The 23147-nt window shown below is 40.8% G+C and overlaps 1 protein-coding gene across 3 annotated transcripts in view; it reads right to left on the bottom strand.

Moving 5' to 3' along the window:
* The window catches only part of taf1b (TATA box binding protein (Tbp)-associated factor, RNA polymerase I, B), a 122027-nt gene that overhangs the window by 43160 nt on the left and 55720 nt on the right, over positions 1–23147 (bottom strand). For 2 of the 3 annotated variants that reach the window (XR_011885006.1, XM_072251216.1), the window contains exons 7-9: positions 22621–22783; positions 19191–19290; positions 2243–2390 (exon numbers count right to left, since the gene is read on the bottom strand). Coding sequence is in view for 2 of the 3 variants with exons in the window: in XM_072251216.1 (XP_072107317.1) it covers positions 2243–2390; positions 19191–19290; positions 22621–22783 (411 nt within the window). In the remaining variant the exon portion in view is untranslated. The remainder of the gene's footprint in view (positions 1–2242; positions 2391–19190; positions 19291–22620; positions 22784–23147) is intronic. The other variant, XM_072251217.1, reaches the window with a different exon arrangement.

Raw genomic sequence — 23147 nt, 5'->3', positions numbered from 1 at the left:
AAACATTATATCCTGGCAAGATATACATTTTATCTTTAAGATATACATTGGGAGAGCAGTTAAGATTAACTAACAATCTGTGATATAGCCAGCCTTCTGGCATAACTGATTGTAAACACTAGAGGACAAAACTATTGGCTGGTACTAAGTAGTACACTTCCTACTGAAGGTTAGATAGTTTGCTGGAGTAAGCAGGTCTCACTGTAAATTTCGACTAATGTAATGCTGGTGACTATTCTTGCAGTAATAACCTGAATCATCCTATACTGTGAAAGACTAACCAATTTATTCCCTTACATAATGATGGCCTAGGGGAAGTTTTATGGTGTATACAGTCATAAAGCACAACAGCGCAGAACCAAGCCTATGGGGACATTTAGTCCATGCCAAACTGTTATTCTGCTTAGTCCCATTGACCTGCCCCTGACCATAGACCTTCATACCCCTCCCATCCATGTATTTACCAAAACTTCATCCACCACTCCTTCTAGTAGCTTGATCCACACTAGTACCACCTTCTGAGGGAAGAAGTTTCCCCCTCAGGTATTAAATATTTCAAATTTCACCCTTAACCTATAATCTCTAGTTCTAGTTTCACCAGAAAAACCCTGCTTGCATTTACCCTATCAATACCCCTCATAATTCTGCTACCGCTATCAAATCTCCCCTCATTTTCCTACGATTCAAGGAATACAATCCAAACTTATTCAACCTTTCTTTATAACACAGATCTTCAAGTCCCAGCAACATCCAGTTACAAAAAAAACTACAATCTCATATAATACAAAGAGGCTATTACTGCTTTCCTTGGAAAACACAAAACTTTTCAGCAACATTGGAGTTTATGCAATTTCTTTCACTGGCCACTCTTAAAATAGAATTGCAGGATGATGATCTGATTGTATAACTTGATCATTTGAAACAACTGCAAACCGATAGGGAATTTCAGTTCAGAGTCCTGCTGGAGGTGCATATTCCAGATTGGTTGGTGGATCCATTTGAGGTGAATGCAGCAAGCAAAATTTCTGGATAACTAGTGATACTCAAAATAAGTTTCCACAGCTCTGGGAGAAAGCAACCTTGTTCTTAATTGGATTTCCCACCCTTTATTTAGTTGAATATGGTTTTAGTCAAGCTCTTCAACTGCTATCAAAAGCTTGTAATCGTTTTGATGTTGAGAAAAGAGGTGATCTTTGATTACCTTTAACCAAGTTGCAACCAGATATTCAAAAGCTCACTAATTTGTGTCAGTCGCAAGGATCTCACTAAATACCCAAAGTAACAATATTAGGCACTTTTCATTGCTGGATGGAATAATATTACATATATTATAAATAAAGTATCCTATTCAAAGCTTTAAGATTGTTTTTATTTTTCATATACATCTGTAACATTATCTTTAGTATATAATAATACCCATAGCCTGCTAAAACATAAATATTGACTGTATTTTAAATAATTAGTACAGTTGACCCAAAAAAAACTTGAGCAACTAACGAAAGGTGGGGGGCCACAGAGGTAAATGAAAGTCACAAGTGGGCCACGAGCGAAAAAAGATTGAGAACCACCATAAAATCTTTACTTTTATTCTACCTTTACCTCCTCCATAACTATGATAAATCTAACTAAATTATGACTACATTATTTGTATTCCTTTCATTGACCTGTTTTATTCTCTAAATTTAAATCCAATTTCCCCAACACCTCTCCCTATTGTTGCTATTTAATAGATAAAAATGTTCTAAGTGCAATCTAGAAATTCGGTGGCCTCATATCTTCCCCACTGATTACATTTCTATTAATGTCAATGGCAACTGAAATACTCCACTTTTGTAACTTATTAGTTTGGAAGTAAAAATGTCAGAAATGTTCCTCCAAATTTGTTCTATCAACCTCAGACTAAGAGCAAATCTGGAGTATATTTCCAAGGTTTATTCCTTCTTCTGTTCTTTAGTACAAACCATTAAGTGTCAATGCTGATCCTTCTAACATACCTTGCCTCAGCTACATTTTTTAAAATCAGCATTGCTCCCCCTCCTCCCTTTATATTCCTCTCCCTATCTTGCCTGGAAAACCTATGAACACAAATATTAATTGCATTCCTCCCTCCCCTTCAGTCACATTTCAGCTAAATTATTGTGCTTCCAATTCAGATAAGGCAAAGGTAGTCACTTTCACTGATGTTCTCAGCCGGATTCTCTTTTAAGTCCGGATTCTCTTTTAAGTATGTGCAATGGTTTACCTGGCAAGTTAGCTTCCAACAAGTACTTCATACAAAGTAAATTTGGATGCAAGAAACATTTTTCAGTTATTTCAGGAAAACGTGGCATATCCAGAAATTCAGCAAGTTGATGCATTTTTCTTTGGATCTCGTCATAGGATGGAATGCACTGCAACAAAAATCAGCATAAAAGGATCTTATATTAGCATAACAGCAGAAACATAAAGTAGTACCCTAAAGCTCCACAGAATGTTGTACAATAAGACTGCTGTAATTGATGATATTAATTATTGTTGCTGCTAAGATCATGTGTAGATAAAGGAAACTGGAATCCAAAACAATGATAGAACTATATAAGCAATTAGCTATTAAAAATAATATATGGCCTGGGTATACCCTCTTTTCAAACTTGCCAGTTTACAACATTTACTGTTTTCTTACTTTATTTCTGGAACCTGTTCATTCAAAACAGATGAGATGAAAGGTTTGCAAAGATGGTTGTAATGGGAAATGGAAATTTCATCATGATTAACTGCTCTTCAGGGAAAAAAATACTATGAATATCAGGAGAAACCATTCCTGATAATTTGCTGGCCATGACAAGCATAAAATTAGATGAATGTTATCCCACCTTGTCAGATAATGATGGAGTTGCATTGTCAGAGGATAGTATAGTTAACCACAACATTTAAGTCAATTAGACTCTTCTGTAATACTTGCTTTATGATCCTCATCATTTTCCGATAACATAAAATTTACTGTAAATGAAAATCAAAATTCCAGATTCCAAATATCTGAACCTGAAACGTTAACTGTTTCTCTTTCCACAGATGCTGCCCATTCTGTAAAGTTTTTTTTCAGCATTTTGCTTTTGATACACATTCACAGGTTCTCGTCTATAGGTTTTCATACCTCCTAAGTAATTTTAAAGAACCACACAACACAAGCAATGTCCAAATAATAAAACCACCATACTTCTTTTGGAAGATCTTCAGATAAGGTGATGGAATTAACTTATTGTGGCATAAAAGTTAGAGCACACAACATTTTTAAAAAAGTGAATCATGCAATTGTGGACTTTGTGTTGCATTGATGACTAGGTCAGTCTTTAACAAACAAGAGGAAATCTGCAGATGCTGGGAATTCAAGCAACACACACAAGATGCTGGAGGAGCTCAGCAGGCCAGGCAGCATCTATGGGAAACAGTACAGTCGATGTTTTGAACCAAAACCTTTCGGCAGGACTGGAGAAAAAAAGAAGAGTCAGAGTAAGAAGGTGGGTGGAGGGGTGAAGTAAAGAACTGGGAAGTTGTTTGGTGTAAAAGATACAGGGCTGGAGAAGGAGGAATCTGATAGGAGAGGACAGAAGGCCATGGAAGAAAGAAAAGGGGGAAGAGCACCAGGGGAGGTGATAGACAGGTATGGAGATAAGGCAAGAGATAGAAATGAAAAGGGAATGGCGAATGGTGAAGGTGGGGGGTGGGGGGGAGCATTACCGGAAGTTTGAGAAATCGATGTTCATGCCATCAGGTTGGAGGCTACCCAGACCTATAAGGTGTTGCTCCTCCAACCTGAATGTGGCCTCAACACGACAGTAGAAAAGGCCATGGACTGACATGTTGGAATGGGAATGGGAAGTGGAATTAAAATGGGTGGCCACTGGGAGATCTCGCTTTTTCTAGTGGACAGAACATAGGTGCACAGTGAAGTGGTCTCCCAATCTATGTCAGGTCTCACCAAATTACAGGAGCCCACACTGAGAGCAATGGATACAGCAGATGACCCCAACAAATTCACAGATGAAGTGTCGCCTCACCTGGAAGAACTATTTGGGGCCCTAAATAGCAGTGAGGGAGGAGCTGTAGGGGCAGGTGTAACATTTGTTCCACATGCAAGGATAAGTGCCAGGAGAGAGATCAATAGAAAAAGACGAATGGACAAAGGAGCACAGGGAGTGATCCCCGCAGAAAACAGAAAGTGGGGGGGGGGGGGGAGGGAAAGATGTGCTTAGTGGTGGGATCCCATTGGAGATGGTGGTAGTTGCAGAGAATTACGTTCTGTACGCAGAGGCTGGTGGGGTGAAAGGTAAGAACAAGAGGAACCCTATCCTTGTGGGGTGAAGGGAGGATGGGGTGAGGGCCGACGTGCTTGAGGGCAGTGTTGGAGGAAGGGCAGCTCCTTTCTTTGAAGGAGGAGGACATCTGAGAACAGATGCGGTGGTGACAGAGGAATTGAGGAAGGGGATGGCATTTTTACAAGTAACGGTGGGATAAGGTATAGTCCAGGCAGCTGTGAGAGTTAGTGGGTTTATAATAGACATCAGTAGATAAGCTGTCTCCAGAGATAGAGACAGAGAGATTGAGAAAGGGGAGAAGGTGTCAGAAATGGACCAGGTAAATTTGAGGGCAGGGTGGAAGTTGGAGGCAAAGTTGGTGAAGTCGAGGAGCTCCGCATGGCTGCAGGAAGCAGCACCAATGTAGTCGTCGATGTAGCGTAGGAAAAGTTGGGGAACTGTTCCACATAGTCGACAAAATTACAGGCATAGCTGGGACCCATGCGAGTGACAAAGTCTTTAAAATGAGTTTATTACAAGTAAGCAAAAACACAAAGAGAACACATTACAATTTGAGTTGGGAATGTGGGAGGAGGAGAGAGCAGTTTCTATTTGCAGGTCTAGATATAATTTTAGGTTTAATAATAATAATAATTTCAGGTATGAAATATAGTTTTCTGGGCTGCCATCTTCCAAAGGGAAAAGGAAAATTAAGACTAGTCACATGTAGCTAAAGGGCATTCAATTAATTTGGAAGTTAATTCAAAAGATAATTTGCAAATTGCTACCTTAAAATAAGCTGCACAGGAATAGTTACTTCAAAAGAATAAATAATTTTACTCCATCCTCAGTCAAAAAACTTCACTGATTTGGTTTCTGGATGATAATCCACTTTTCATCAACAGACAGACATACATACATGGTTTTGCTAAGAAGTGGCTTCTTTGGTGTGGAAACTGCTCCATGTTTTATAAGGTTTTGCTGAGAATCTTTACTGTTAGGGGCAATATGATACAGCAGCAAGGTAGATGTTGGACCTTCACTGTACACATATTTAGTACAAGGTCCATATGCATTCTGTTCTGAGAATGGGGTAAAAGCACTACAAAAATATTTTGAAACCCTGTAATTTTATCAAGTGGTATCAGACACAAGCAAGAGTAAAAACAAGGTAAAATAGAAGCATCTGTGGATATTTTCTAGCTTTCATATTGTAGATCGGTGTCTTGTTTTATTAAGCTGACTTTATTCTCAGGAAATTATTACTGAGTAGCTGGTTGAAAATAGTTCTGATTGAAGTCATTGTCTCTGACGGTGGTGTCTGAAAAGAGGATGCTGTCCAAGTTGCATGCCATCTTGGACAATGTCTCCCATCCACTACATAATGTACTGGGTGGGTACAGGAGTACATTCAGCCAGAGACTCATTCCACCGAGATGCAACACTGAGTGTCATAGGAAGTCATTCCTGCCTGTGGCCATCAAACTTTACAACTCCTCCCTTGGAGGGTCAGACATCCTGAGCGGATAGGCTGGTTCTGGACTTACTTCCATCTAGCATAATTTACATATTATTATTTAATTATTTATGGTTTTATATTGCTATATTTATACTCTATTCTTGGTTGGTGCAACTGTAATGAAACCCAATTTCCCTCGGGATCAATAAAGTATGTCTATCTATCTAGACAGCACTTTGGGATCAAGGGTGACTTGCATCCAGTGGAAGTGAGGGCCCCAAGGTGGTAAATGAGGCTGAAGTTGTAATTATAGTTTCTTTCTCAACCAGGGTAGGTGGTGGTTGGGTTTTGCGGGTGTCTGCACCATCTGCTTATGCAAAGGCTCTGTGTGCTCCCAATGCACAGCAGGGATTCTCAACACCATCTCAAAACCACCTTCTGCAGGGGATTTTGTATCTTCAAGACAGTTTCAGGAAAATGCTTGATATTTTTCCCCATATTTTCCTGGTAATTTTGTCCTAGGTGACAGAATTGCCCAGCATAGTCAGCTGAGAATAACTAGGGTCTCAGTAGCTGAGAGGGCAGTGATGTTAGTTCGTATGTCCATTCAGTGTATTTAAAGGATTTTGTATATGTGACATTAATGTGCTTTTAAAAAAAAAGTGCTTTAAGATGCTGCTAAAAGTAGTCCAGGTCTCATAATGAAAGAAGAGCAAGGGTCACTGCTGCCTTGTATATCACAATTGTGTGCCAAATAGGAAGACAACGTTCATGCAGTCTTTTCATTATATTGATGACATGCTGTACTGGCACATTAAAGGAGGTGCTGCCCCTAGTCTAAATGTTTGTTTTTTTTGTTTTCTTTTGGAAAACAGAGAATTAACACAAGTAAAGGGAAAGATTTGGGAAAGGGATAAAAAAATGAAAAAATTAAGTAATTAAGTACATAGGGATTGGATAATTATGTCTGCGGGCAGGAGTAAGCATGAACAAATTAGGATATAAACACCTACAATGGTTGATACATAGGCTTATATACAACATTTTGGACCAGTGGAAATGGTCCAGAAGGGTTATATGGAAACTATTATTACCATTTTTCTTAACAACTAATTCCATTACTTAGCCTAATAGGTTAGATTTACCACAGTACATAATTATCTATTTAAATGTTTATTTTCCTTTTATATCATCTCAATGTGTACTTAAGAATGTATAAATAATTGTAGTTTTATACATATAAAAAAATGGAAACGGTTATATGTGTGAAAAAAGTACATGATATTTGTGAATTCCTTATCCAAATAAAAATAAAATTAAAAAGAAAATAAAGGAGGTGCTGAATTTTATCATTCATGTCTACTTTCATAGAGAAATGGCTCCCAAGATATGAGAGGTTTTCCATGAACATTTATTGCACATGCAGCAGGACAGATTGGTAGGGAACTTTTGTCTTGCAAATGTTGAATACAACGCCCATCCTCTTGTATGCTTCTCAGACCATATGATGGCATGCAACCTAGCCCTCAAGCATGTGCAAATTCAGCATCATCAAGATATAGTGCAGCTTAGCTACTAAAGTCAGGGTTACTTTGGTTCTCCGGTATTGGAGGTTGAAAAGCTTCTCATTTGATTTGAAGATTAGCTCTACTCCTGTGGGAAATTTGTCAGAAGCAAGATCAAACATTGCCACAAGGGCGATTGAAGAAATACATTGTGGCAATGATACAGACATGTTTGGCACCAGAATTCACTGACAGTGGTTCTGTTGTATATTCATTTGTTGATATCATGACTTGCAAACCTGCATGGAGAAAACCCAAGACAAGATGAGTTTCTACGGACATATTAATCTGAGGAAGATGCTCAAAGTCTCTCCTGATTGATGAGGTGAAGAGATGTTGCTGTTTGATGTATTTTTTTTGGAACAGGTTGCCAGTGAAGATCATCTCTAATGTGCCTCTGGATGGGAGGAATCCATAGTGATTCAAGGACCTGCTCTTCAAACACCATGACGAGTGATGGACAAGGAGTTAGCCATGAAATTCCCTATGGAACCCCCTCCCCCCCATAGTTCCTGCAGCTGGTCATGTTACAGCACCTCACATATTCCCTAAATTGCCCTCCACCTCCCAGATGGGCAATGAGGCAACGGGTTTGTGACTGAAGTCCTTCACCACCAAGTTTTAGCATTTCAGTGGAGATACCATCTACCACCAAGGTCTTGTTACTTCTGAGCTTGGATATGTTCTTCCCTGCTTGTTCTTGGTCAGGAGTGCTGACCCAGACAAACTGCTCATGAACAGCATCATAGTGGAGAATGTCTTTTAGGTGTACCTTCCATTATTTGTTAAATCCTACGCTGTTTCTTAATTCTCTCCTGGTTTCTGGTTCCCAGTAGTTTGACTTTTTTTTTTTAAGTGTTGAACCACCCACATATCATGGCTGTAGACAATTTACAGAGCCACCTGCATTCTCTCCATCCTCCATCTCTTCTTTCCCCTGGAAAAGCAGAGCTTCCAGTTGAGCATCACCTTATGTTTCCAGTTTATTCTCTTCCAATCACTCCTCGTTCTCCTTGTTATAAAAATCAAGAATTTCCTGGCAGGTGCCAATTACAGCAAACTTCAGAGCAGCCCTTAAGCTCTGGAGACTCTGTGGTCGTATTAGCTGGGAATTGACAGGTTGTTCGTGTAGCACTGTCAGACAAAAGGCAGCTTTATGGAGTTTTTGAGGAAATTCATGATTGATCTTCAGGTAGTAATATTCCTGTTGGTACTGGTGTTTCTGAGCCATAAAATGGATTAGATGACAGCCAGTCCAGCAGCCATTGATGCGTGTCATGGCATAGATGATATTCATATTTCTGCAGCCCCTTGCATGGACAATGAAATAATCTGGCAGGCACCAGCACCTGCATAAAAAGTATTGTGAAACAAGAAAATATATCATAATCAACTTGTTCTAAGGCAACACTTATAAAAGGTAAATCATAATCGTAGGATTTTTTTTGCAGATTAGGGGAATTAAGAGTTTTGGGGAAAAGGCAGGTAGGTGGAGATAAATCCATGGCCAGATCAGCCATGATCTTATTGAATGGCGGAGCAGGCTCGACGGGCCAAATGGTAGTCTTGCTCCTATTTCTTATGTAATCAGGAACGCTCAAATTTCTTTCTCACTAAACTTAGTTAGAAGAATTAAATCTTACTGAAACACACAAGATCCTAAGGAGGCCCAACAGGAGGCTCAGCTTCTAGTTGAGATGTTTTCGTGAGAAGTAGAATCTTGAACACAAGAACATGGTCATCTAATGCCGATATACATAAGAAATTTCTCCTTGCTGAGAGTGGTGAATCTCTGGAATTCTCTGTCCCAGAGTATTAGGAGTACTTAAAGGGCAGGTTGGTACAATTTTGTAGAACAAGGCAACTGGCTACTATAGTGATCTGGCACAGAGGAAGATTTGAGGCTTATAGTAGATCATCCATGATTATATTGAATGATAAGGCAGATTTGAGGGGTCAAGTGGCCTACTCCTGCTATTATTTTCTTGCGTTTTAGCATGCAACCGAGGGAGCACCGTGAACAAGTGTATTTTTATGCTTTATTCATGCATTGCTGTTCTTGCTGAAAACAGTTAAATAACATGGACTATGAATTACAATTGGAACCTTATTTAGTTGCCCATTGGATAAATATAAAAGGAAAATTGGTACCTATAGCGATATTATGTCACATTCTCAAAGTTCATAGTAAATATATCAATATATCGCGTGCGCGGCCACTTCGGTGATGATATCTGTTATCTGTCAAGTAGGGGACCGTGCACAATTCTGATTTGATGGAGACAGACGTGAGAGCACAGAGGAACATCTGGAAAACTTCTGAAATGCCCGCTTCGCTGCCGCTGCTACTCTGTGGTAACCGGAATCTCCGGAGCTGAAGGCCCCGAAATCCTCGGCTTTGTGTGTTTCAGTGGCCGGGGAGAAGTCAAAGGCGCTCGGCAGAGGATGGCGCTCGGGAGGCTGCATTGGAGAGGCTGGTCAGAAGCTCGAAGTTTTCGAAGTTTTCGGACGGATGGACTCAGTGTCGGCTGTGGTCAGCTGCTTCCAAGGTATCGGCAAGTTGACGGTGCCTGGAGGTTTATGGTAGGGAGTTTCTCCCTTTAGCCGCCTGCTATCGGGGACTCGGGAGTCAATCAACTCGGGACTTTGATTCTTTTTTTTACTGTGCCCATGGTCTGTTCTTCATCAAATTATGGTATTGCTTTGCACTGCTGTAACTATATGCTATAATTATGTGGTTCTGTCAGTGTTAGTCTTTGGTTTGTCTTGTTTTCTGTGATATCACGCCAGAGAAACATTGTATCATTTCTTAATGCATGTATGCATTTCTAAATGACAATAAAAGAGGACTGAGTGTTCTCATAATCTAATCATCATGGTACATATATGTCACCATATACTACCTGAGAATCATTTTCTTGTGGGCATTCACAGTAGAATCGCAATAGAATCAATGAAATAATGCACACAACAAATATGAACAAACAACAAGCTGTGCAAATACAAAAAGAGAGAGAACGACAATGGTAATACACAAATAAGCACTAAATATTGAGAACATGAGTTGTAGAGTCCTTAACAGTGAGTCTGTAGGTTGTGGAATCAGTTCAGTGTTGGAGTGAGTGAAGATGACTGAAGTTATCCTCTCTGGTTCAAAAGCTGATGGTAGACAGGAAATAACTGCTCCTGAACCTGGTGGCGTGGTACCTCCTTCCTAATGGCAGCAGCAAGAAGAGAACATGGCTTGGATGATGGGGGTCCATTGTGATGGATTCTAATTTCCTGCGACAGTGCTCCTTATAAAAGAGAGCAGTTTGTGGGAGTCGGCCATTTTTCTCGGCGGTTGATCGGGACAGGACTGCGCAAGCGCATGTAAGTCAGTCCGTGAAGCAGCGGAAGTATTTAAAAGAGAGCAGTTTGACGGAGCGGGCGACTTTGTAGCGGGCAACAAAGTAAAGGGAGACAGAGTAGGAAGGCTTTGGCTTGAGAGGCTTCGGCGAGCAGAGGCTGAGGATGAAATTCGCTCCAAGTGAGGTAAGGCTGGGTAAGTTCTTTTAACAGGAGAACGGTCTGCAGCGGTATTTTATTTGAAGCAAGGAAGGCGGTGAGGCTGTAGCGTGTTGGGTAGGTCATGACAGCTGAGATCAGCCCCATGGTTTGTTCATCCTGCAGCATGTGGGAAATCAGGGATACTTCCAGTATCCCTGACGACCATGTGTGCAGGAAATGTGTCCAGCTGCAGCTTCTGGCAGACCGCATTGAGCGGCTGGAGCTGCGACTGGATTCATACTGGAGCATCCGCAATGCTGAGAAAGTCGTGAATAGCACGTTCAGTGAGTTGACCACACCGCAGGTAAAGGATACACAGGCAGAAAGGGAATGGGTGGCCAGTAAACAGCGTAGTGGTAGGCAGGTAGTGCAGGAGTCTCATGAGGTCATCTCCCTCCTAAACAGAAATACTGTTTTGGATACTGTTGGGGGAGATGTCTCATCAGGGGTAGGCAGCAGCAGCCGAGTTCATGGCACCATGGATGGCTCTGTGGCACAGGAGGGAAGGAAAAGCAGTGGGAGAGCTATAGTGATAGGGAATTCGATTGTAAGGGGAATAGATAGGCGTTTCTGCGGCCGCAAATGAGACTCCAGGAGGGTATGTTGCCTCCCTGGTGCAAGGGTCAAGGATGTCTCTGAGCGGCTGCAGGACATTTTGGAGTGGGAGGGTGAACAGCCAGTGGTCGTGGTGCACGTAGGTACCAACGATATAGGTAAAAACGGGATGAGGTCCTACAAGGTGAATTTAGGGAGTTAAGAGATAAACTAAAAAGTAGGACCACAAAGGTAATAATCTCTGGATTACTACCAGTGCCACGTGCTAGTCAGAGTAGAAATAGGAGAATATTTCAGATGAATACGTGGCTTGAAAAATGGTGCAAGGGGGAGGGATTCAAATTTCTGGGGCATTGGAACCAGTTCTGAAGGAGGTGGGACCGGTACAAACAGGACGGTCTGCACCTGGGCTGGACTGGAACCAATGTCCTAGGGGGAGCGTTTGCTACTGTTGTTCAGGAGAATTTGAACTAATGTGGCAGGTTGATGGGAACAAGTGCAGAGAGACAGAGGGGTGTAAAATGAGGGTAGAAGCAAAAAGTAGTAAGGTGAAAGAGTAGCGGCACTGCTATGCCTTCTTTGTAATAGCAGTTACAAGCCGGTCCCAGGACAGATCCTCTGAAATGATAACGCCGAGCAATTTAAAGTTGCTGACCCTCTCCACCTCTGATCCCCAGATGAGGACTGGCTCATGGACCTCCAGTTTCTTCCTCCTGTAGTCAATAATCAGCTCTTTGATTTTGCTGACATTAAGTGAGATGTATTTGTTGTGGCACCATTCAAACAGATTTTCAGTCTCCCTCCTATACGCTGATTTTTCAGCACTTTTGATTTAGTCAACAGCGGTGACGTCAGCAAACTTGAGTACAGCATTGGAACATTAATTAAATAAGGAATTCTATATTTATAGAAAATTAGATGTTTTAAAAAGCATTCTGGGAAAAACCCAGTACTGCGCAAAAGTCTTTAGGCAATCTTGTCGTGAGAGGCCCCTAGGGTAAGAGTGACCATAATATGGTGGAATTCTTCATTAAGATGGAGAGTGACATAGTTAATTCAGAAACAAAGGTTCTGAACTTAAAGAGGGGTAACTTTGAAGGTATGAGACGTGAATTAGCTAAGATAGACTGGCAAATGACACTTAAAGGATTGAGGGTGGATATGCAATGGCAAGCATTTAAAGGTTGCATGGATGAACTGCAACAAATGTTCATCCCAGTTTGGCAAAAGAATAAATCAAGGAAGGTAGTGCACCTGTGGCTGACAAGAGAAATTAGGGATAGTATCAATTCCAAAGAAGAAGCATACAAAGTAGCCAGAGAAAGTGGCTCACCTGAGGACTGGGAGAAATTCAGAGTTCAGCAGAGGAGGACAAAGGGCTTAATTAGGAAGGGGAAAAAAGATTATGAGAGAAAACTGGCAGGCAACATAAAAACGGACTGTAAAAGCTTTTATAGATATGTGAAAAGGAAAAGGCTGGTAAAGACAAATGTATGTCCCCTGCAGACAGAAACAGGTGAATTGATTATGGGGAGCAAGGACATGGCAGACCAATTGAATAATTACTTTGGTTCTGTCTTCACTAAGGAGGACATAAATAATCTTCCAGAAATAGTAGGGGACAGAGGGTCCAGTGAGATGGAGGAACTGAGGGAAATACATGTTAGTAGGGAAGTGGTGTTAGGTAAATTGAAGGGATTGAAGGCAGATAAATCCCCAGGGCCAGATGGTCTGCATCCCAGGGTGCTTAAGGAAGTAGCCCAAGAAATAGTGGATGCATTAGTGATAATTTTTCAAAACTCGTTAGATTCTGGACTAGTTCCTGAGGATTGGAGGGTGGCTAATGTAACTCCACTTTAAAAAGGAGGGAGAGAGAAACCGGGGAATTATAGACCGGTTAGCCTAACGTCGGTGGTGGGGAAACTGCTGGAGTCAGTTATCAAGGATGTGATAACAGCACATTTGAAAAGCGGTGAAATGATCGGACAAAGTCAGCATGGTTTGTGAAAGGAAAATCATGTCTGACAAATCTCATAGAATTTTTTGAGGATGTAACTAGTAGAGTGGATAGGGGAGAACCAGTGGATGTGGTATATTTGGATTTTCAGAAGGCTTTTGACAAGGTCCCACACAGGAGATTAGTGTGCAAACTTAAAGCACACGGTATTGGGGGTAAGGTATTGGTGTGGGTGGAGAGTTGGTTAGCAAATGGGAAGCAAAGAGTGGGAATAAACGGAACCTTTTCAGAATGGCAGGCGGTGACTAGTGGGGTACCGCAAGGCTCAGTGCTGGGACCCCAGTTGTTTACAATATATATTAATGACTTGGATGAGGGAATTAAATGCAGCATCTCCAAGTTTGCGGATGACACGAAGCTGGGTGGCAGTGTTAGCTGTGAGGAGGATGCTAAGAGGATGCAGGGTGACTTGGATAGGTTGGGTGAGTGGGCAAATTCATGGCAGATGCAATTTAATGTGGATAAATGTGAAGTTATCCACTTTGGTGGCAAAAATAAGAAAACAGATTATCATCTGAATGGTGGCCGATTAGGAAAAGGGGAGGTGCAACGAGACCTGGGTGTCATTATACACCAGTCATTGAAAGTGGGCATGCAGGTACAGCAGGCGGTGAAAAAGGCGAATGGTATGCTGGCATTTATAGCGAGAGGATTTGAGTACAGGAGCAGGGAGGTACTACTACAGTTGTACAAGGCCTTGGTGAGACCACACCTGGAGTATTGTGTGCAGTTTTGGTCCCCTAATCTGAGGAAAGACATCCTTGCCATAGAGGGAGTACAGAGAAGGTTCACCAGATTGATTCCTAGGATGGCAGGACTTTCATATGAAGAAAGACTGGATGAACTGGGCTTGTACTCGTTGGAATTTAGAAGATTGAGGGGGGATCTGATTGAAACGTATAAGATCCTAAAGGGATTGGACAGGCTAAATGCAGGAAGATTGTTCCCGATGTTGGGGAAGTCCAGAACGAGGGGTCACAGTTTGAGGATAGAGGGGAAGCCTTTTAGGACCGAGATTAGGAAAAACTTCTTCACACAGAAAGTGGTGAATCTGTGGAATTCTCTGCCACAGGAAACAGTTGAGGCCAGTTCATTGGCTATATTTAAGAGGGAGTTAGATATGGCCCTTGTGGCTACGGGGGTCAGGGGGTATGGAGGGAAGGCTGGGGCGGTGTTCTGAGTTGGATGATCAGCCATGATCATAATAAATGGCGGTGCAGGCTCGAAGGGCCGAATGGCCTACTCCTGCACCTATTTTCTATGTTTCTATGTTTCTATTCCAGATTTTTTTTTTTTACAGTATATAAATTTTGTTTTAGATATTTATTTTCGTCTTCTGTAATTTGTGTCAGTAGAAAAGTGCAAATTTTAGATTTCCAGACAATTATTTTGCAAAAAATTAAATGTTAGAGAACTTTTGTAATTACTTTAAAGACACAACATATAAGGTAATAGGTCATTTTACAAATAAAAACTTGATTATCTTGTAGGTATATAGCCCAGTGCATGATTAAACAAAGATAACCAACAATCAATAACATAATGCATTGTATGAACTAACCCGATTAAGTGAAACTGAAATGGAGAAATGGGTGTAGAAGGAGACAAATTGGGTGAAGGACAGCCAAACTAAAAGGTGAGGGTATGGCAGATATGACAGTTTAACCTTCAGATCATCAATTCTTATACTATAGCAAGAGTGAGTATAGCAACAAGACAACAGGTGGCCATCCTGCATCAGCAAGGTCTCTTCCAAGCAGAAATTTCACAACAGACAGGAATTTAAAGGTGTGCTGTCCAAGCTCCTCTGAAGAAACACCAAGAAATGGGGGAGGTTGAGGACCAGAAATGCAGTAAGAGATACATGGAAACAACTGGCCATGGAAACTGAGTGCAGCAGACAAGAGACACAACAAACTTATGTCCCTTCTAAATCGGAAGTAGTCCAGCACTGCTATCAGCTCTGAATTCACAGAAACCACTGGAACTCAAGTACACCCCTCTACAGTCTGAATGTTCTTCGTGGAAGAGTTGTTGCCAAAAAGCCATTCCTCCAAAGTGGAAGCAAAGCCAAGAGATTTACCTACACATAAAAGCAAGGACTGAGGTGCTGAACAATGGTAACAAGTGTCCTGGACCGACAAGTTAAAATTTTGAAACGACACAGTTTATCAACAGAACAGCTGGACAGTACTACATGGATGAGAGTCTGCAGCCAACAGTGAAAACGGCAGAGGTTCCCTACAGCTTTGGGGCTGCATTTTTCCAAATGGAGTTGGTGATCCGGTCAGAATTAATGGAATCCTCAATGCTGAGAAGAACAAGTAGATTCTCATCCATCATGCAATATCATCAGGGAGGTGTCTGATTGGTCTCAACTTTATTCTGCAGCAGGACAATGATCCCAAACACATAGCAAAGGTCATAAAGACTATCTGCAAAAAGAAGAATGAGGAGTTCTGCAAAAGATTGTATGGCCTCCACAGATCCCTGATCTCAACATCGTCAAGGTATCTGGGATTATCTGGAGAGACAGAAGCAAGTGAGACAGCCGAAGTCTGCAGGAGACTTGTGCATGTTCTCCAAGATGCTTGGAATAACAGCCAACCAGCCGATTTTCTTATAAAACTGTATGACAGCGTACCTATCAGAATTGATGCAGTTTGAAAGGCAAAGGATGGTCATACCAAATATTGATTTGGTTTTTTGTTTACTGTTTACTACTCTTTTGCAGGAACATATTGATATTTAGAAATTTCTTGTTTCATTATTTTTAAAGCATCTATGCTTTACAGAATTTCTTTACATGTGCCTAAAACTTTTTGCATTGTACTGTCAATAGAATGCAATATGAAAACAAAAAAAAGAATTTCTCTTTAACAACAAGGGCACATACTGTTGTTCTAATTGCACAAAGAAATCCACATAGAAACTCAAGTGGAAAGAGAATGTAGATATTAAGGAAGAGGGTGTGCTGGAGCTTTTGGAAAGCATCAAGTTGGATAAGTCACCGGGATCAGACGGGATGTACCACAGGCTACTGTGGGAGGCGAAAAGGAGACTGCTGAGCCTCTGGCAATGACCTTTGCATCATCAATGGGGACGGGAGAGGTTCCGGAGGATTGGAGGGTTGTGGATGCTGCTCCATTATTCAAGAAAGGGAGTAGAGGTGGCCCAGGAAATTATAGACCAGTGAGTGTTACTTCAGTGGTTGGTAAGTTGATGGAAAAGATCCTGAGGCAGGATTGATGAACATTTGGAGAGGTATAATATGATTAGGAATAGCCAGCATGGCTTTGTCAAAGGTAGGCTGTGCCTTACGAGCCTGATTGAATTTTTTGAGGATGTGACTACACACATTGATGAAGGTAGAGCAGTAGATCTAGAGTATATGGATTTCAGCACGGCATTTGATAAGGTACCCCATGCAAGGATTATTGAGAAAGGAAGGAGGCATGGGGACCTTCCTTTGTGGATCCAGGATTGGCTTGCCCACAGAAGGCAAAGAGGGGGTGTAGACGGGTCATATTCTGCGTGGAGGTCGGACAACAGTGGAGTGCCTCAGGGATCTGTTCTAGGACCACTTCTCCGTGATTTTTATAAATGACCTGGATGAGCAAGTTGAGGGATGGGTTAGTAGATTTGCAATCTTAGACCTAGAAGTTGTTAACATGTTTGCACTATTTTACTGCATGTAAATTAGCAAAAGGAATGAGATGTACCGGTTTAACTAGTCCTGGATGAATCCAAAAGCTTCTTTTAAGTAGTGATAATTTTCAAAGGATATATCCTTGCACTATAAATTTAATTTTTCTGTCTATTAAATTAACTTTTTTTGATTATACCTATTACTATTTTGAAAAAATATTAGGATGAAGTGCAGTAATAATTATGCGTAATTTTATATAGTAGTTTAATTAACTTGTAGATCTTTCATACACATATTGATTTAAGGATTAAATGAAATGTCTTCTGTAGGTTAAATATTTATGGTGGTAGTAGAAATTTAACTTTGGTTTAAAGTGAATTAGATTCACAAAGGTTGGGAGTATTGTGGACAGTGTGGAGGGCTGTCAGAGGTTACAGCGGGACATTGATAGGATGCAAAACTGGGCTGAGAAGTGGCAGATGGAGTTCAATCCAGATAAGTGTGAGGTGGTTCATTTTGGTAGGTCAAATATGATGGCAGAATATAGTATTATGGTAAGACTCTTGGCAGTGTGGAGGATCAGAGGGATCTTGGGGTCTGAGTCCACAGGACGTTCTAAGCTGCTACACAGGTTGACTCTGTGGTTAAGAAAGCATATGGTGCATTGGCCTTCATCAATCATGGGATTGAGTTTAAGAGCCGAGAGGTAATGTTACAGCTATATAAGACCTTAGGTAGACCCCACTTGGAGTACTGTGTTCAGTTCTGGTCACCTCACTACAGGAAGGATGTGGAAACTATAGAAAGAGTGCAGAGGAGATTTACAAGGATGTTGCCTGGATTGGCGAGCATGCCTTATGAGAACAGCTTGAGTGAACTCGGCTTTTTCTCCTTGGAACGACGTTGGATGAGAGGTGACCTGTTAGAAGTGTATAACATGAGGAAAGGGATTGATCTTGTGGTTAGTCAGAGGCTTTTTCCCCAAGGCTGAAATGGCTAGCACGAGAGGGTACAGTTTTCAGGTGCTTGGAAGTCGGTACAGAGGAGATGTCAGGGGTAAGTTTTTTTACGCAGAGAGTGGTGATTGCGTGGAATGGGCTACCGGCGACAGTGGTGGTGGCTGATATGATAGGGTCTTTTAAGAGACTCCTGGACAGGTACACGGAGCTCAGAAAAATAGAGCGCTATGAGTAACCCTGGGTAATTTCTAAGGTAAGGACATGTTCGGCACAGTTTTGTGGGCCAAAAGGACTGTATTGTGCTGTAGGTTTTTTATGTTCTATGTTTTTATGAGAAGCTGTTATAATATCCAAGGCAATACTGAAATAGAATTGTTGGTGTGGAACCTTTCTACTTCTTTTTAAAATCATGATATTCTCACAAAATATATTCAAAAATAACAATTAGGTACACTCAAGATGAACACCTATGACCTAAGTGGGGAAAAACACCAGGCACAGACAGGAAGCACCGAAACAAACAGCATTCTCTTCAGCTCACAAAATGAGAAACAAAGCACAGGATATTTGCTATATCACGCTGAGCATCTTACAAGAGCATATTAAAGATCATCAATAAAAATAATAAAACTAGCCCATAAAATAGTCAAGTTCATCAAACATAAAATCCCTCAAACTCCAACGCATATTGTACCTTCATGCAGATGTGCATCCATATATTGATTTGTATTTTCTTTAATTGGTCCATGAGTAACAGATGGGACATTTCCTCAATATGAGCAAATCCGATAGAATTTATTTTAAAATATCCTCACACATTTTTGGAACTACGTAATTCAAACACAAAATTCTTTGTATTCTTAGAAGAGCAATTGTTGTCCCGAAAGAGCCCTCAGTTGTGTACTAGATATGCTTTTGGTGGATGACTATTGCACTATTTACCATATCTTGTAGTACTGCTCAGACTGGTTAGAGCAAACCTACTAATTACATGCAAAACAAGGAAATGGAAATCCTACACTTTCTTGTAGTAAGAATAATTGACATCATCATAAGGCAACACAAGAAGTTGGTAAATGATATAATGTTGTGATCTACTTTCACAAAATTACTTCAGTATCAACAACATATTTCTTTCAATTTAGGAAGATGTACATCTTTACCTGCACTTGAAAGATACGAATGTCTGGTCCATAAAGTTTCATCTCTTCAGGAAAATACTGGAAGGTATTTATATATGGTATATGTAGCTCTGAGACAAATCTATTATTTAAAAAAATGCATATTAAAAAAATATAAAAGGTTAAACTGAATTTCAGAATGGTATAGAAGTTGCATTCCCCTAACAAATGCTCATTTCATTGGCAATCCAAGTTGCTTTAAAATTATGGGCCAAAGTCTCCCAGCTTCTTAAAAGGGTCAAACTTTTTCCTTCCCCAATTTCCAACCACCAAAATTCTGGCCTGAATCATTAATCACTATTTAAAAATAAGGAAGTCAAACATTACTAAATCCTGTCACAAAATGTAGGTACAGCATGAAAATTTAGACATCCATAATGCCAATATTCCCCAAAGAGGAAACTCTATAATCAAAATAAATGGCAGAAAACGAATTTGCTCCTGTACAGTAACATTTTTGTTGTCAAACACAACAAGGTGCTTCATATTAAGCATTGAACAATGCAGTCAATGGTAGTAATAAAATGACTTGCAATCACTTTGGGTGAGATATCTTGGAGTCTCTGTGACAAAATACCAAGTTTGGGTCATTTTCAGGCACTGACTCGTACCAGCTCTCAGAAAGAGAACAGTCTCTGCATTGAACTCAATGGAATTGTGGTTTACACCCAATAGTTCGATGAATAAAATAGGGACTTATCCTTGACTAACCTTCCAACTTGAAAACAGGAATAAACATTTTGAAATCAAGGCATTATTTAATTTGGTATAATTGTCAAGCACAGCATGACAACACACAGAATGGCATGAGTTAGGACAAAGCCAGCAAGTCTTTTAGATGTTCATATTTGCCAAGGATCCAAAGTGAGAGGCAACAAAGAGTTTATTGGCAAAGGTCATAGGAAATAGTTTCTCACCAAAATTTGCTATTGATGTAGCCCCAATAATACAAGAATAAAAAGATAATCTGCTATCTGACAATTCAGAAATCCCAATGATAGAGTATCGAAGGATTGGGAAACTTTTAAAGAGCAACAGAAGGTAACTAAAAAGTCAATACGTGGAGAGAAAATGAGGTACGAAGGTAAACTAGCCAAGAATATAAAGGAGGATAGTAAAAGCTTCTTTAGGTATGTGAAAAGGAAAAGAATAGTTAAGACCAAAATTGGGCCCTTGAAGACAGAAACGGGGGAATTTATTACGGGGAACAAGGAAATGGCAGACGAGTTGAACAGGTACTTTGGATCTGTCTTCACTACAATCTCCCAGATGTAATAGTGGCCAAAGGACCTAGGGTAATGGATGAATTGAAGGAAATTTATATTAGGCAGGAAATGGTGTTGGATAGGCTGTTGGGTCTGAAAGCTGATAAGTCCCCGGGACCTGATGGTCTGCATCCCAGGGCACTTAAGGAGGTGGCTTTAGAAATCGTGGACGCATTGGTAATCATTTTCCAATGTTCTATAGATTCAGGATCAGTTCCTGTGGATTGGAGGGTAGCTAATGTTGTCCCTCCCTTCAAGAAAGGAGGAAGAGTGAAAACAGGGAATTATAGACCAGTTAGCCTGACGTCAGTGGTGGGAAAGATGCTGGAGTCAATTACAAAAGATGAAATTACGACACATCTGGATAGCAGTAACAGGATTGGTCCGAGTCAGCATGGATTTACGAGGGGAAATCGTGCTTGACTAACCTTCTGGAATTTTTTGAGGATGTAACTATGAAAATGGACAAGGGAGAGCCAGTGGATATAGTGTACCTGGACTTCCAGAAAGCTTTTGATAAAGTCCCACATAGGACATTAGTGGGCAAAATTAGGGCACATGGCATTGGGGGCAGAGTACTGACATGGATTGAAAATTGGCTGGCTGACAGAAAACAAAGAGTAGCGATTAACGGGTCCCTTTCGGAATGGCAGGCGGTGACCAGCAGGGTACCGCAGGGTTCAGTGCTGGGACCGCAGCTGTTTACAATATATATTAATGATTTAGATGAGGGAATTAAAAGTAACATTAGCAAATTTGCCGATGACACAAAGCTGGGTGGCAGTGTGAAATGTGAGGAGGATGTTATGAGAATGCAGGGTGACTTGGACAGGCTGGGTGAGTGGGCAGATGCATGGCAGATGCAGTTTAATGTGGATAAATGTGAGGTTCTCCACTTTGGTGGTAAGAACGGGAAGGCAGATTATTATCTAAATGGAGTCAAGTTAGGAAAAGGGGAAGCACAATGAGATCTAGGTGTTCTTGTACATCAGTCACTGAAAGCAAGCATGCAAGTACAGCAGGCAGTGAAGAAAGCTAATGGCATGCTGGCTTTCATAACAAGGGGAATTGAGTATAAGAGCAAAGAGGTCCTTCTGCAGCTGTACAGGGCCCTGGTGAGACCACACCTGGAGTACTGTGTGCAGTTTTGGTCTCCAAATTTGAGGAAGGACATTCTTGCTATTGAGGGAGTGCAGTGTAGGTTCACAAGGTTAATTCCCAGGATTGCGGGACTGTCATATATTGAAAGATTGGAGCGACTGGGCTTGTATACTCTGGAATTTAGAAGGCTGAGAGGGGATCTCATTGAAACATGTAAGATTATTAAGGGATTGGACATGCTGGAGGCAGGAAGCACGTTCCCGCTGATGGGTGAGTCCAGAACCAGAGGCCACAGTTTAAGCTATTTAGAAAGGAGTTGAGGAAAAACTTTTTCACCCAGAGAGTGGTGGATATATGGAATGCTCTGCCCCAGAAGGCTGTGGAGGCCAAGTCTCTGGATGCTTTCAAAAAAGAGATGGATAGAGCTCTTAAAGATAGCAGAATCAAAGGTTATGGGGATAAGGCAGGAACTGGATACTGATTGTGGATGATCAGCCATGATCACAGTGAATGGCGGTGCTGGCTCAAAGGGCCAAACGGCCTACTCCTGCACCTATTGTCTATTGTCTATCTTGCTCACTGGGTACCAATTCCTTGATTTCCTTTCCACCCATTGGTGTTCTGGTTTTGTTTCCCATTGTTTCCTTTACACATCCTGGGATAACTGGAAAACTTACTATGTGACATCTAAAGAAGTGACTCATTCATCAGAACAACATCAAATACTCTTGAAACTCTGTTATTCCAGCATTGCCAAAGTTAAGAGTGTGTGAGATTAATGGAATTATACACTGGCAGTTAATAGAGGAAACTGCATTTGTAAACAGAGCTATTCTCTCTGCAGGAGAATTTCTTTTTGAGTGTGACCTCCACACTTCTAATTAGCAGATTATACAAAAGTCAAAACATTAATTTTATGCTGCTTCTTTCTGACCTGGAAATTCACACATTTGCAAAAGGCAATTAGACTTATGGGATCTTACAAAAGCAATTCAACTGAAACATAATTGCATTTTCCTAGCAGTATTAGAGTGCCATTGCCTTACCGTAGGAGATCTGCAAGAGTAACTGCTTCTCTGAGCCAAAGCAGTCCCAAGTAACAAAATGCTAGTGTCATTGGCATAGACATCAATAACCTTTTACGGCATGTAGCACGCAAATAAAGGCTACCATCAACAGATCCTGATCGTACAGATGATGCATCATCCTCTAACAAAGAAAAGAATTGCAATACTTATGTACTTTTCTGAAAACATAAAATAACCCCATTTTCTTTCCCTTCACAATTTGTTTCAGGACCAGGGTTACTAAAGCATTCACTATCGACATTCCACAAAACTAATTCCATGATTGGAATGCATTTGTTCAAACAAGGACATCTAGATATTGCTGTGAATGATTCTGCAAGATCCTCCAAGCGACACTGATTTTTCCAAAATCAACTTGGAGATTGACATACAGAGATTAAGAGAGTGAGAACTTGGGCTAATTGCCCTCTACATAGAGAAGGAACTCAAATAATCAGTACCAGATTTAAGGAGTCACAAACAAATCAATTCTCACAGATTTTAAT

The sequence above is a fragment of the Mobula birostris genome, chromosome 2 (genome assembly GCF_030028105.1).
Source record: "Mobula birostris isolate sMobBir1 chromosome 2, sMobBir1.hap1, whole genome shotgun sequence".
NCBI lineage: Eukaryota > Metazoa > Chordata > Chondrichthyes > Myliobatiformes > Myliobatidae > Mobula > Mobula birostris.
This window is presented reverse-complemented; position numbering and strand designations above follow the sequence as displayed.